The 16,346-nt window shown below is 34.7% G+C and overlaps 1 protein-coding gene and 1 pseudogene across 2 annotated transcripts; one reads left to right on the top strand and one right to left on the bottom strand.

Annotated features, from left to right (window-relative positions):
* Window positions 1-4,864: 4,864 nt before the first annotated feature.
* LOC113105132 (SUN domain-containing protein 2-like) lies at window positions 4,865-14,120 on the top strand. Of its 2 annotated transcripts, none has more exons than XM_026266265.1 (18): window positions 4,865-4,947; window positions 7,709-7,829; window positions 7,917-8,029; window positions 8,260-8,343; window positions 8,460-8,519; window positions 8,613-8,706; window positions 9,329-9,390; window positions 9,564-9,667; window positions 9,790-9,867; window positions 9,959-10,012; window positions 10,146-10,189; window positions 10,304-10,421; window positions 10,510-10,728; window positions 10,863-10,947; window positions 11,341-11,456; window positions 11,535-11,702; window positions 11,788-11,877; window positions 13,135-14,120. In XM_026266265.1, the coding sequence occupies exons 1-18, from the start codon at window positions 4,911-4,913 to the stop codon at window positions 13,246-13,248; spliced, it is 1,761 nt and encodes a 586-aa protein (XP_026122050.1). In that variant the 5' UTR covers window positions 4,865-4,910; the 3' UTR covers window positions 13,249-14,120. The 2 variants fall into 2 exon arrangements, with proteins under 2 accessions (XP_026122050.1, XP_026122051.1); XM_026266266.1 differs by lacking the exon at window positions 4,865-4,947 and adding an exon at window positions 5,143-5,414.
* Window positions 14,121-14,824: 704 nt separating this feature from the next.
* LOC113105133 (solute carrier family 2, facilitated glucose transporter member 1-like) overlaps window positions 14,825-16,346 on the bottom strand; it is an 18,934-nt pseudogene continuing 17,412 nt past the window's right edge.

Genomic DNA, 16,346 nt, shown 5'->3' with positions numbered 1-16,346 from the left:
CACACTCTTGTCTCCATGGAAACAACAAGATGCCATGTTAACATAACGAGAAAGCTGTTAACACGATATGGTGTTTTGTCCAAACAGTCTATGACTTTTCCAGACTTGGATAAACAAGAAAGAACTTGATTTCCATCTTAGCTATAACAAATAAATGTCAACAATTTAAAATGAAATAAAATAACTATTCAACTACTATTATTAAATTTATTTTTTTAATGATACAAAGTAGCATCTAGCTATGATCAAATAAATGTAAACTAATTTAAATGTAAATGAAATTATAAAAAAAATAATGATAGCAATAATAATAATGCACAATATATGTAAGAAATGATGGGGAAAGTAATTAATCAATAAAAATATTTGATGAAAATGAAAAACTAACAATGGTCATCTAAATTAAATCTGGATTAATAGGTTATATTTTAAATGATATATAATTCAGTATCACTGAATCAAACTAAACACTTTAATTTATACCAACAAAACTACTTTTTAAGGGTTAAATCAAATAAAAATGTCTCTTTAAATTTTTACACACATAATACATCATAACAGGTCATAACTAAATCAGGATGAGCAAAACATGATTTAAAATAGACTGCTGCAAGTTTAATGTTTAATGTTATTCATATCAAATATATCAAAGTAGAGCAATATAGGAGTCAGAAAGTTTTCACTTTATTCTGTATTACAAATTCTACTGACACACACAAGTGGTTTCCAGACAGCATTATCACCATTAAAAGCTGTCTCAAAAGGCGTTTCTTTTGTGCTGCAGTTCTATCTGAGTGTTTGAAAATAAATGCAGTGGCCCATTAATTTCCAGCTATAAGCCTTCGGAGCAGAAGCTGATCCTATATTGATTCTTTGTATCAAAATATTTGGGTGCATTTAAGCCAGGTATTAATCTTCTGAAGTGGAGGACCATGCAGGAATTAAAGAAAGCCTCTCTTTGCATGGATGAAGCGGTAATTTTTAGTAGTGTTTGAGAGCTCAAATACTACTAATCTTAGCATGCTTTAGGTCAAAGGTTGAGTGTGATGGGGAATTCAGGCTGAAAGGAAACATATGACAGCGTGGCGCTATATTTCCATACAACATCCCCCCACAGGGACTTCTGAATACTGATGAATAATTAATCTGTTTTCTGTCTTTCCCATTTGGCCTGCTTATTTTTCTCAGACTGGCATTTCGTATCCCTCACTTCCCTCATATATTCCCTCCCTCTCTTTCTCTCTCCCTAGAGCCCTTCCAAGAGTCTGTTCTGTCATTCTGGTGATCAGCCTAATGACAGTCAGTCTGGTTTGCCAAGCAATTGTGAGGAGCCCTTTATGACAGCTATATTGCATAATTTGTTTCACAGGAAGTCAGCAATCCATATAAAATTTTCAGTTTCGGAGAAAAAATATTTCTGTCACGCAATCACTCTGCCGTGAAAAGATGCAATCAGTCTGAAAACCATATATTTTCATTTCCCTTGTCACAGGCACAAATAATCACATAGACAAGTCTCTTGCCAAGTACAGGGCACATAGACCCCCTAAAATACACTTTAAAACAATACTTGAATACATTTAAAGCTTTATTAACATCTCATTGTGCAGTATTATACTGTTTGTGTCAAAGGGCCTTTTAAAGACCTACTTTGTGAACATTAATACAGCAAAGTATAGTGTTGATAATTTGAAAGCTAAATTATTATATAACAGAAAGCTAAAGTTCTCCTTAGTGATTCAAAAATGTTTGTAATTGTAGTGCATGAAATGATTACATGAGAAGCAATTGAGCAGCTCAATTGAAGGGGGGGGGGGGGGTTGGGTGATAGTCTCCACAATTCAGAATTAAAATTTAAAGTGAAGGAGAGTGGAAATTATGTCATAAAGTCATATAGTGACTTGACGGTGCACATGCAAACACACATGGTATACTCCAATTCACACTTTGTTTTAAAATTAGGTTAAAATCAGTCATGCATTTCAATTATTACCTCTTCCTATAGTTATAGTTAGAGCACTACAGTTTCTTCAGGAAATTTGATTTATATTTGATTATCAATTAATAATTCATGAAGCACTATCAACAGCATATTTTAGAGAAAAAAAAATTAAATGGGAAATTAATGACATATTACAATGAAAAATATTAATAATGAATATTTTACAAATATTTTTAATATTAAATGTCAATTAAATATTTTTTTATTAAAATAAAAAATATTTGTAAAATAATAAATAAAAAAACTTTAATAAATGAAAAAACTTTTAAGCTTTTATCAGTTAGCTTACACAGCTATAATAGTCTGCGAGCTTGATTGCCTTTCACATACAATTGAAAAACTGCTTCGTTATTCAGACTTGGTTTCTGAATAATGAATTAATCAGCAGTAGGTTAAACTCGAATGAAGAATGTCCAGTACATAAGCTTTTAAAACCTGATGTCTTTTGAGTCTGGATGCTCGGATGTCTGTTTTTTTTTCATTCTCATTTTTGTGCGCATTTGCATGTGAGAGACAAAAAGAGCAAATTGAGAAGTCTTTCCTTTGATTATGTGATATTATAGCAGCTATACACAAACTATACACTCACACACATGTACACACACACTTACACACACTCACACACACACACACGTGCAACTGGTTTCCTTGGCAACAGCAGAAAGGCACTAAAAATCAAATTTTGGCAAGTGCTTCTCGTTTCCTCACATTCTTCATTCCAGATGACCTTTATGTCATTGTACCTTGCATAAGTGATAAACATTTTCAGTTCAAATTGGGCCTGACATTACAGTGCATATCTGTGACCTTGAGCAAAACATCTGGGTCTGATAAAGCAATGTAATCTATAGAGCGGGCAGGAAATAAATGATCACCGCATGTCACCTCACTTAATTAATCAAGGTGCACAGATTGGTAATAAGAGATTGTAAGCTTACTGCACTGCAATCTTAAAGTCAACATGAACATTTCAGCAAAATGGACCAGAATTACAAATAGTACAACCTGGGTAAGGTGTTTTTTTTTTTTTTTTTTTTTTTTTTGTCAAATGTTCTCTAGTATGAGAAAGTCCCTATTCCCTAATATAATTTAATATGACAAGCAATAGCATGTAGAAAACCAATGCTGTACGTAACCTATTTATTGTATTGTAAAAGCTTGTAACTGAGGGTGTTTGTCAAGCCCTGTTAATGTCTCATTAATCAGACACGGTCAAAATTTAAATTTGTTCTAAATGCAAATAAGGATAAGATAAGCCCTTAAGGATGCACTATTGATTAGAATGTTTCCTTCAAGGTGAACACAGTTTGAGGCGTGTGTGACATTTTAAACATTCATCCAATCCCTCTTAGACCTGATTAGAGTTGATAGCTCTCAGTTAACCCCCAATGACTCGTTGAGAAGGGTAGCCTACAAATTGTCTTGTACTTGATGGTAGCAGTGCTCCGAATGCATTAACCCTGTCTATCTGTAACCCTGCCTGAAGCAAAAAACCTCTCTCACAATGCTTCTGTCATCACAGCCGAAGTTAAACTCGGATTTGATGAATCTAAAGCAGTAGGCCAATGATATGAGAATTTCCTTGGTTTGTTCTGAAATAAGTTTTCTATGTTCAGCTAGAGCAAACTTTTTTTTAAGCAGGCCTATAACTTTTTTCTTTCAGTGTGAGTCTGTGTTTAATGTAATATTTTTTTAAACGCCCCTTGAATTTGACTGAATAGGAAGGCAAATGCGTTTCTGAGTTAAAACTCCATTAAGAACCGCAAAGAAGAATGAGATTCGACAGGTGGACAAACAACTGCTGAAAATGGTTGACACGGGCAAACAAATGTAGACTAAGATTTAAATGAATTTGAGTATTGTTTCGTGCACGGTCCATTAGACAATTCCGTCTTAACAAGGCTCGATGGCGCCATCTTCCGAATATAAACAAATATTAAAATATATCACCCTTCCAAAACTTGGGTCGTAAAAGTCTTCCTTATTTTGTAAAATATCTTATGCTCACCAAGACTGCATTTATTTGGTCAAAAACACAATCAACCAGTAATAATCTAACATTATAACAATTAAAAATAAATGATGCAACAATGACGTTTGAGCATCATTACTCCAGTGTTCAGAGTCAAATAATCCTTCATAAATTATTCTTATCAATATGCTGATCCTCAAGAAATATTTACATATTATTATCAGTGTTGAAAGCAGGTGTACAGTTTTTTTTTTTTTTGGAAACTGTGATGAATAGGATTTTTAAATATGATTATAAAGCGTTAATTTATTCATATAAATATGTGTGTGTATGTGTATTTGTGTTTGTGTACATATACTGTAATATATACTAAAGTTAATGTATAATTTGGGGGACTTTCCAAACACTTCTATTATTGTTATACTGACTAAATGATATTTTCTATCCCTTAACCCTAAACCTACCTCTTATAGAAACCCTGTTTGCATCATTACACTTTCAGATAAATATAATTTACTATTTTTATATTTTTTCCCCAATGTAGCATAAACAAGTAGGCCTTTCAAACGAGTGTTTGTGTGTGTATAAAAGGACCATAGCTGACTATAGTAAAGTTTTTGGTAAAAAAAAAAATAATTCTAAAAAAATAATAAAAATACAAAATTTATTCAAGAGGTAGACCAAAAGGACAAAGATGAATCTGAAGCATTTCATTTTTATTTTATTAATTTCTATTTAAATTTCGTTTGGTAAAATCACTGAAACAATAAATATCTATACAAATATATGTAGCCTGTATAAATTTTTTGATGGCGTATTATTTTACCAAAACTAGCAAAATCACTCAAAAGACGACATAAGATTTCGTTACGACGCGAGATGAAGTGACGATTATTGTTATTTACTTCTGAATTTTCGCACATAAACCGTTCACTTATGCAGCGGTTACGTAAAGTCAGCTGGTCGACAGAAGGTGAGTGCTTAAAACATGTTTAAAATAAGTGTTTGAACAAACGACGAAGAAAGTTTACATATAAGGTTCATGTTGTAAATGAATGGTGTAAAACGAAGCTCCCGTTTGACGAGCTGGAGTTTCTACGTAACTCCGTGAGTCCTCTGGGTGGCGCAGCGAGCAGCACACAGTAGCGCTGCTGCCTACATCATCTTTCTATAAACAACCCCAAAGAAACGACGACGAGAGGTGGAGCTGCTGACAACTGTCAAAAGACCAAAGAGCCGAGCCCTTCCGTCCTCAAAGCATCTTGTCGTAGCGCGTTAGAATCCGTTATAAGCCACGTGATTGAAGTGAGTATCTCGTATCTCGTGAGTTTAACGACGTCTCTGTCGCTATTCCGTTATTGCGGAGCCGTTTCGGATGAGCGGTTCGCACTTTAGCAGGTTTTGACAGACTGCAAGTCTTCCTGGAGACCCACGGAGAAGGTGAGACGACCACGAGTGTGTATGAACGCTAACTTTTATTTTCAAAAGCAGCGTTGACTGTTTAGAGCACTAGTCGACATGACGTTACGTGCTGTAGAAATGATGCTGCGCGAGCGTTTTATAGACATGTGGCGCTAGTAAATAACCGCATTTCCACGCAAAGGCTGCAGAGCTACATAATGTGTAGTTGTATTCACATCTGGAGAGTCTGTTTGTAATTATTCATCACAGAACATCCAAGAAAACATTTAATTTGCATCCACGTCGGGAAGGAAATAAAATGTCTTTGTGGTTAATTGGCGCAGATATCAAGAGAACCGCCAAAGTTAGAAACGGAAACTCACTTTGCCTCCTTCTGTGAGCTCCAAATCATTACCGTGGTTTATAAAGTGATATAAAGTTTTTTGCATGATTATGCATGTTAGTTAATATTATTCAAAATGATGGAGTAAATATATAATATTAATATAATGTAAAATTATATTTTTTTGTCACCCTAGACCAAATTTTGGCTGAGATACTGTACAACTATTTGAAAATCTGGAATCTGAAGGTGCAAAAAAAATCAGAATGATGAGAAAATCACTTTTAAAGTTGTCCAAATGAAGTCCTTAGCAATCCATATTACTAATCAAAAATGAAATTTTGTAATATTTATGGTAGGAAGTTTTCAAAATACTGTAGCCTCATGGAACCTGATCCTGTCCTATTTTTGGCATATAAAGAAAATCAATAATTTTGCACCATACAATGTGTTGTTGGCTATTGCAACAAATATACCTGTGCCACTAAAGACTGGATTTGTGGTTCAGGGCCACATTTGTTGTTGGCCATATCACGAATATCTGTAGAATATTAGTAGTCCTTTCACCTTGAATAAAGTGTACAAAATAATAATACAGACTATACACAATATTTATTCCAAACAGGTCTCTTACCAGTTACATTTTGGAACTAAAAATAACGTTAATAATAGAAAAGTTGTATTAAATTTTTTTTTTATAATTTGCACACAGTTAACAGAAAAATATCTTAATCATGTATAATAAAAAAAATCAAGAAATAAATAAGATGATGAATTTAATGAACACAGCTGATCTGAAAGACAACTAAAAGACTGTTAGTTTAAAATAGCTGTTAGAGGGATTATTAGCTGGATGTGTTGCATTAAACAGCATCTAAAGTTGGTGTAAATAACTCTTCAGTTCTCAATCAGCATGTTTTGCGTCATTGAAAGCATCTGTTACTTATTTGAAATGTATAGGTTTCAGCAGAGATACTGATATATTCGGATTACAGATTCAACTTGGTCAGACTTTGCATGTTGTTTCATCTTAGTGTTTTCCTCTAACATTGGTCATTGAGTAGTTTGTAAATGTGGAGGCATGTTTTTAATGCTGCGTGAGAGTATTAGCTCAATCAGGATTAAGGATTTGTAGGGAAAAAAAGAATAGTTGCTTGCATGAATGCTGGTTTAAAACAAACAAGAGCTTCGAATGAGAGTTTGTTTGTATTTCTCCATCTGCACAGAATGGTGGATTCCTAACTAATTTAAGTTTAAAGTGCAGTGTGTTGTTAAGATTATCTAACTAAAGAGACTTAATGTAACTGATTGAAGGGGAACTGGAGCTCCGTGGTTTGGGAATTTGCTCCACGTGTTCTCCTTCACATAATCTGCTGCTCAAAGCTGCCGTTCGAGATTAGGAATTACTCAAAGATCAGTATCTGACTACACTTTGTGACTGCAACAACAAGCTGTGGACAGCGTATTATGAAATGTCACGTTTATTGTCGTGTTTTTCATCTTGGTGTTCTGATTCACAATGTTTTCTGGTTTTCCTGTGAGCAGTGAGTAAAGATGTTCCTTAATGAGTAAATGTAATAATAAAGAGGGAACATTTAATCAGGGTTATTATCATTAACTAAAACAAATCCTTTTAAAACTTTTTTTTGTGTGTGTTTTTTGTTGTTGTTGTTGTTGTTAATTGAGATACAGTAAAAGCTGAAACTAAAAAATAAGAATAACATTTAATGAAATTGAAAAAAGAAATGTTGCCTTGGTAATTAACTGAAAAAGATTAAAAAGAATATATATATATATATATATATATATATATATATATATATATATATATATATATATATATATATATAAACAAAAATAATGACAATAGTACATTAAAATGGTACAATAGTACATTACATGAGCAGTAGTACTAGTCTTGGGTTATCAGTCACCACTAATTAGTTAAAGTACTTTTTTCATAATAAATATATATATATGTGTTCTGCAGAGATGTCGAGGAGAAGCACGAGGTTAGTGACCAAAGAGCCGTCCATCCCTGATGATGACGCAGCCAGCACGAGCTCCACCGGATCCACTGGCCTCATCTCTTACAAAGAGAGCCCAAACAGGTGTGTTTCTGCTGGAGCTCTCAGTGCATCATATACAGTAGATAGTTTGCATGTGCATTTCTGGCTGATGCAGATGTTTTCTTGCAGGATCTTCAAGAAGAGGAGTGGTCGCAAGAGCACAGGAAATGTTTCACGCAATTCAAGTCGCGCGAGCAGTGTGAGTCAAATACTGACTGGACAGCACACTGAGAACGAGAAGGGTTAGTATCTAAACATACAGAGTCTGTAAAAAAAAAAAATAATTAAAAAAAAAATATATATATATATATTACATTTTATTTATTTATTAAATGATACATTTATTATAAGTAATGTATAATATTAATAGAAAAATATATACATATCAATAGTATTACAATTTGTAATAAAAATAATATATAATAGTCATTTCATATAAGCATTATTTATTTTAATTGTCTCTGTTTTTCAGGCATGTCCCTTGCTACTCAGGGATTCTCCTCTGGGTATTCCTCTGCTGAGGAGCATTATGAACAATCCATAAAATCAAACCCTAGTAAGTGTGAATATACATTTTATAAATGGGGAGAAAAATAATCACTGGCTAGTTGGTTGGTTGGTCAAGCAAAGAAGGTTGAAAGACATCTACTCTTTGTTTTCCCTTTTCTCCAGGTTCTGCCCAGTCTGTATCTGAACCACCGTTCGTCATTTGGGACGTGTTTCATTCTCCAGGTATTAAATGAATAAACCCTCTCTTCACCTCACTAACATGAACAAGCAGGCTTTTTTTCCTCCAGTAGTCATGCGCTCGTGTGTGTGTTGCAGCTCAGGCTCTGGTCATGTTCTACTGGTGGCTGGGAAGTTCATGGTACAGCCTGACCTCTCGACTGTCTCTGATCAATGTGTTTCTGCTCAGCAGGTACAGTGCTCTGTGTGTGTGTGTGTGTGTGTGCTCTTGTTTTTGTGACATATCAGGACACAACTCTGTATAATGTATAATGACATTGGTATGACACAGGTATTACAAGGAGAGGGTGACTTATGAGGACATAACCCATGTCCCCATTTTTCAAATCGCTTATAAATTATACAGAATGAGGGTTTTTTTTGAGAAAGTAAAAATGCACAAAGTTTCCTGTGAGGGTTAGGGTTGGTGAAGGGCGAAAGAATATACAGTTTCTACATTATAAAAACCATTACACCAATGGGATGTCGCTAATTTTCACAAAAACAAACGTGTGTGTGTGTCATAATTACAAATGTCTGGCCTTAAGAATATGTATGATAGTTGTGTAATAGTTAACTGCAACTTTCATGCACTTAAAATAGAACCTTTATAAGAACCTTTTTATTGTCTAGATTGTTTCAAACCTCAAAATGTTTTAAAGAGTCTCACAGACTTCAGAAAATTAAAAAATAAATGAAGTGAATTAAGTAGTTTTCTAGATGCACTCAAATGTATTTCTGTTCATATCAAAGAACCATTGAGGAGCATTAATTTTTTTTACACATGGTCACATTTCCTCTTTCCCTCTCTGTAGATGCACATCAGATATGAGAAAGACCGCTGTTCTGCTCCTCCTTCTCATCTTTCTCATTTTTGGTGAGACGGCAGATAGTGACTAAATATCGAAAATTAAATCTGTGTACAGTATTTCAAAATAACCCACTTTGAAGACTACATACAGTACAGTAGATGTAGCTGTAAAAATGCTATTGCATGTTCATGCCTGAGTAATAAACATTAATATGCAGTGACCTGATATTGTGTTACAGGAATATGGTACTGGTTCCCGTTTGCTTCTCGTTCTCTTCCTCGTGAGGTTGTTACAAAGACTCCGTCTGTTAAACACACAGATAGACCTGTGAAAGAAACCTTTGTGAGTAGATTGTCTCCAGGTTAATGAGAACTCAGAAAGGATCCTCTTTCATACTCAGTTACTGTATGTTTCTCTTAAATTACTCTAATTATTTAACTAAAGGCTTTTTTTTTGCTCTAAAGGATCATCTCCAACATGCGAGCTTGTCTAACTTGAAGGAAGAGATTGTCAGCTTGCATGAAAGAGAGGCGAGCCTGATGGTAATTCAAATCTAATCTCAGTCAGGTTTGTCTGTGTCTTTTAAAGAGGAAGTGTCCTAATGTCTTTCTCTTTGTCTGTCTGTTATCTCAGAAAGACATCGAACTGCTGAAGATGGAGAGCATGAGACAGAAGGTCAAATCTGAGGTGAGGAAACCAAACCAAACGTTCCCTCTTCCTTTCTACCACCTCTGTTTCTTCTGCCATAGCAACAAAGCGCAAAACAGGAAATGATGTCATCCACCTACAGTAATTATGTATTTGTGTGCTTGTCTCCTAGATGATTCAAACTGATCTGAAGTCTATGGATGATCAGATGAGGAAGTGAGTGTCTTATCAGTTTTTTACTTTGATTTTGTGGAGTTGGTTCAATCTTCTTTTGCATGTTGCATCATGATTTTATGCAGTGATGTAATAAATATGTTTAATATTCATTAGGTCAGAGTCTGAACACGAGCAGCAGGTTTCTGATCTGAAGTCCAGCATCTCAAACCTGCAGTCGACCCAAGACCTCCTCAAGGAAAGAGTTGATGCACAAGACTCTCTCAACACTAACGTAAGGATGCTTTCAGCTCATTTAAATTCCTTTGATGTGATGAATGCGGTTGAGTATTATTGGACTAATGATGTCATTTCCTCTGCAGCTGAGAGCAGAGCTATCCGATTGGCTGATAAAACTCCTGAAAGATCCAGGCTCATTGGAATCGACCATCGTGCTCCGTCCTGAGCTGCAGAGGGCGCTGGAGGATGTGGAGAAACGGATACTGGACAGACTAGTGCGGGAGAAAGAGAGCAGGAGAGACGTCTGGAGGACCGTGGGAGAGACGCTGCAACAGGAAGGAGCCGGAGCTGTCACTATACAAGTGTGTGTCTGTGTGTAACGGGATGACAAATGTAGAATAACTATAGTGTTTTTGTGCTGTTTTAGTCTTAGTTTGAAGTATACGTCAGGATCATGATGTCTTTTAATGAGAATTTGTTTTTTTGTATGTAACAGGATGTGAAAGAAATGGTCCACAGGGCAATTAGTCTGTACAGGGCAGATGGGATTGGATTGGCCGACTATGCCTTGGAATCTTCTGGTAATAATTACCCTTGTGTGTGTGTGTGTGTGTGTGTGCACAGTAAATATATACAGAGATTAAAAAAGCAGCACAGCTGTTTTCAACATTGATAGTGATAATAAGTATTTCTTGAGCCCAAATCAGAATATTAGACTGATTTCTGAAGGATCATGTAAAAAAAATGCAGCTTTGTATCACAGGAATAAATTACATTTACAGTATATTAAAATAGAAAACAATTCTTGTAAAATGTAATACTATTTCACAGTATTCCTGTTTTTACTGTTCTTTTCCCATTGATCAATTAATGCAGCCTTCTTTTAAAGAAAAAAAAAATCGTACTCTTGAACAGTAGTGTATATATGTAACGCTACCGGACGTGACTAAGTGTGTGTGTGTGTGTTTGTGCAGGTGCCAGTGTGCTCAACACCCGGTGCTCAGAGACGTATAAGACCAGATCTGCGTGTCTGAGTTTATTCGGCATTCCTCTGTGGTATCATTCAGAAAGCCCTCGGGTTGTTATACAGGTACCAGATCACACACACACTGTCACATACAGTAGACACAGATCTGACTGTCTAAGCTTCCGTGTGTGTGTGTTGTAGCCCGAGCTGTATCCCGGGAAGTGCTGGGCATTCCGAGGCTCCCAGGGTTTCCTGGTAATCGCGCTGTCTTACCCAGTAAGAATCACTCATGTGACGCTCGAACACCTTCCCAAAGAGCTCTCACCGACGGCCCGCATTGACAGCGCCCCCAAGGATTTTGCTGTCTATGTGAGTTGTTATTTCAGTGTTTTTTTAATCATCTGCAAAACACTGAAGCAAAAGCTTTGAGATTCCTCGGCTGTGGTGTGTTCAGGGTATGTCTGATGAGACTGAAGATGGAAAGCTGCTTGGGACATTCATGTATGACCAGGATGGAGAGCCCATTCAGACTTTCAAGCTTGCGGTGAGTCCAAATAGACTATCTATCATCATCATCATGGTAGTACATGTAGTATTTCTGTATTTAATATTAATATTACTGTTGTTGTTTTTAAAAAATGCAATAAAACGGTAATATTGTGAAATATTATTTCAGTTTAAACTAACAGTTTTCTGTTTGAATGTTTTTTAAATATAGTTTATGACGGTGATTGTAAAGCTACTAATATAATACTAATTCTAATATGCTGATATGCTGCTCAAAAAAACATTTCTTATTCATTTTATTGGTGTTAAACACAGTTTAATATTTTTGTGGAAACCGATACATTTTTATTTCAAGTTTCAAGTCTGCTTTATTGTCAATTTCCACATGTACAGTACATACATACAGAGAATCGAAATTGCGTTACTCTCAGACCCCGGTGCATACAGATAACATTAACATTAAAGCCTAAAAAAAAATAAAAAATAACTAGATCAAATATAAAATGTAGATACAACTATACAATAAGGGAATGATATATATATATATATATATATATATATATATATATATATATATATATATATATATAAAAAGACATATAATACAAATTAAAAATAAAGTTAAAAATAAGGTTAAATAAAGCAGCGCAAGGTAAATGACAGATATAGTGCAAATCAGTGAAGTGAACAACAGTGCAGTTAAAAGATTTTTTAGTGCAAAAAATCACTTATTAAGAATATCTTATTAAGTCTGATTAAAGTGACAAGTGACCAAGAGCAGTTATTTAACGGACTGATGAGGTAGTGGAATGACGTCAGTTCCATGCCGAATGAGGTAGTGAGCGGTGAGTGAGTAGACCAATGCTGCACAAGTGACTAGTGCATGCCATCATATAATTAGGCTGAACTTTCTATTGATAAATAGAAAGTTCAGAAGAACAGCCATTTTTTTTCAATTTACTTAGATAGTTTGAAACCTTATAAAAGTATTTTCCATCTGTCACTTATGATCAATGCATCCTTATTGAATAAAAGTATGAATTACTTTCACAAATAAAAAAATCTTACTGACCCCAAATTTGTCAAAAGTATTTTATATTTACACTGGTTTAAACAAAATAGTTCTATTATTTTTAATAATAATAAAACGTCTGGACACATTAATAATAAATTATTATGTAAAATATAGTTTTTATATACATATAAATTAATTCTACATTTATTAGAAATGTATATATATTTGGGCTACCTAGGTGTGAAACTTGAGAAATGTAACCTTTCTTCTTGGCTGTAGGAAGCGTCAGAGATCTATAGCATGACAGAGCTGAGGATCTTGAGTAACTGGGGTCACCTGGAGTACACCTGTGTGTATCGCTTCAGAGTTCACGGAGAACCTTCATTCGTCTGACAGGAAGAAGATCTGAAATCATTCTTCAGCTTTGGTTTACTCTATGCAAAAAAAAAAAAATGTAAAGCTCAAATGCACTGGACTCATCTACAGATACCAAAAAACACACATAAACGTTCGACTGATATCAGAATTGATATCCGATTTTTTGCCCTCTCAAAAAATATTCCACTTTTGCATTCCTCAAACATTGATTTTCAAGTGCTGATAGGAACGTTTTGATGAAAAGGTGTACATTTTTAGTTGTTTATACAGTTTTGAATTAAATTTTGGGATTTTTTTTTTTCATATGAAGGACAGGCTTATATTGATGTCATGCTTAGCTGGAATTAACATAACACAGCATTTGTGTTGTATTTTGTTTTATCCTCAGTATGTGTTTTGCAACGAAACGTGTTTATTCACGTCATCATTGAACCATATACCTCTTAAGAAGCTTCTAATAATATATTGTTTAGGTATGTCCTTGTGAGGTATGAGCAGCAGCTCTGAGATGTTATTATTTTCCGCCCCAGCTCATGAGTATAAATGGGTACTAGATGGTGTACGTCTCCTCTGCGGGACGGGGGAGGGCTGGAGTCAAACTCAGGTTTTGGGTTTTCAAACCAAAGTGCTCTTGAATGTCCCAGATTATATACAGTAGTTCTGTTGTCCTCTATTTGTATATGTATATATGTGCTCGATGCAGTTTTTCAAATGCACACTTAAAAGGTATAAATATTTTCATTGTCTTATTTGATTTATTTTGGCATCCTTTCTTGTCAAGCTTTGTAGAGCTTCAATGTTAATTTGGCAAGTTTACAAGAAGTTTCTGTCACATGATTGATATTGTTTTGTAAGAAATAATAAAATAAATTTGAAATGGTACATAATACTGTGTGAATGCCAATATGAATGCATGAGCTGCACTGCACTGATCCTTCCATGCTTCATTTAATAATTCATGGCCAAAGTTCATCCAAATCATTTGCCTGTTTTATACACTGGCAATTCAGCAACATATTTTTTTTTTAGACCTGGCTCAATTTGAAATTGACTTCAAATTCTACCAGCATCTAATGCTTTTTATACATGCAAAAAAGCACTTTTTTCACATGCATTTTAAACTGCTGTATGTGACTTCACACATATAATTTATCTATATCAGTTGCATGCATTTAATATTAATAAAGAGGGTGGTAATATTTTTTATCCACACTTTTCAGAAGTTGTTTTGCATCTCCATTCCTTAGTGTGGACACATCATCTATAGTATCAAACACAATGAGAAGAATCCAATTTCCTTTATCTATGGCTGACCAGAGAAGTTCAACTCACCCTCACAAACGCTCAAACCTTCACTACACAACACTGCCAGGGTTCATTTGCTTTGCTGAATTAGAAATTAAAACTGTTCAACTTCTTTTTCTCGAGGGTCTTGATTTCTGACAGTGGTTATTGTAGGTCTTCTAAATAACTCGCCAGTTTCAGTTTGATCAAAGTTGTATCGGGTGTGTTTGATTAATCAGAACCACTTGTTGGAAACCCCAGTGCTACAGCTACCCACACCGATCCTCAGTTCAATCACAAAAACAGATTTTTTTTTCTAACAATTTTATTTCCATAACAGAAGTAAAACTGAAAGCAAAAAAAACTAAATAAATTAGGTGAACTAATAAATACAGTATGGTAAACAAAAAAAGGTAAGGTGTTTACACTGTCTTACAGTATTTACTACCATGATAGTGCATTAAAGAAAAGAAATCTATTCTACATTATAAAAATAGATGAAAACAGTACAGCTATTAAAATCACACTATAAAACTACAATTTCTTAGACATAAAATTCACCTATTTTACATTCATTATTTACAGTTACAATCAACAAACTCTCCATATGCTTTAAAATATTTCTTTCTTTGACAATTCCACACAACACACATCAGTGATTTCAGTGGGACACGCTCATTCTGAGAGTTCACACGTACATGCATATGATCTGAAACACACACACACACTCGTGTCTTTCTGATGTGTACAAAATCTCAAACACTCGTATGGAATGCTGTGAGGGTGAACATGTATTCAGGATGCTGGTGTTGAAACAGAAATTAATTTGACCTGTTTGTATTGCTGGCCAAATATCTCATGCACACACTCAAACTGCACTAAAAAGTAAAAAAAAAAAAAAAAAAACTAATTTACAGGTGTCTGATATGTCTAAAAAGTGACAAATAATATAGGTGATTTATTAGATGTGAATAGCAAGCATTTAGGTTTTTTACCTAAAAACTATAATTTATTCTAAAGTTTAAAAACCGCATTTGATGACTGATGTGCGTAAAAATCTCAAATACTTACTGTATGCATGAACTATCAAGGGTGAACATACTAGGTTAAAAAAGAAAACTACGAGTCTGAAAAAATGACAAGGCACATTGGAGCCAGGCATACTGTGTTTCCAAACGTGTCTGTCAGAGCAAGCTGAACAGCAGACACATGGTTTGTACTAACAGCATCATCAATTGTCTGATGAAGAAGAGGAAGAGGAAGGCTGTTCGGTGCACTCTAATCATGCCACGAGTCACAGTGCATTTTGGTCGCTCTCCGTGTTTCCCCAACTCGATAATTTCCCCTCAACTGGAGGGATTCGACTGTGCAAAACGCATAAACTACTGACATCTGAACTATTACTCATGAGTGACATTATGAATGTCAGATATTTGCTGTACTTTATGATCAACATTCACTTGCACTGATGCTAATACTTTGATTGAAGAGAACATCTGATTGTGCATTAGAAAGTGACGACCTTTCATTAAAAAGTTGGGTTGATGTAATATTCAGTGACAAGTAACATCATGAAACGACTTCGAAATGTTCTGTTTGTCTCCCCCTGGAGTGATCATAACTAACTGCATTTCATAGAGCAAGAGAATTTGTTACAAAATATAAATGCATTTAAACGCATCTTGAAAAGCTAGAACAGAAGACATTGACATGAATATAGGGACAAAATATCTTGTAATGAGTAAAAAAAAAAAATGCTGGTTATGCAGAAGTTAAATGTACATACATGTATGACGTCATATTGTTTCAATGGATGACATCATATAGGG

This window comes from Carassius auratus, chromosome 6 (assembly GCF_003368295.1).
Source record: "Carassius auratus strain Wakin chromosome 6, ASM336829v1, whole genome shotgun sequence".
Classification (NCBI taxonomy): Eukaryota; Metazoa; Chordata; class Actinopteri; order Cypriniformes; family Cyprinidae; genus Carassius; species Carassius auratus.
The sequence above is the reverse complement of the archived record's forward strand: the minus strand, read 5'-3'. Positions and strand labels throughout refer to the sequence as shown.

Coding starts and splice junctions, on each gene's coding strand:
- LOC113105132 (XM_026266265.1), top strand. CDS start 4,911: ATGCAGCGGTTACGTAAAGTCAGCTGGTCGACAGAAG. Junction 10,422..10,509: donor AAGACTCTCTCAACACTAAC/GTAAGGATGCTT, acceptor TTTCCTCTGCAG/CTGAGAGCAGAGCTATCCGA. Junction 10,729..10,862: donor CCGGAGCTGTCACTATACAA/GTGTGTGTCTGT, acceptor TGTATGTAACAG/GATGTGAAAGAAATGGTCCA.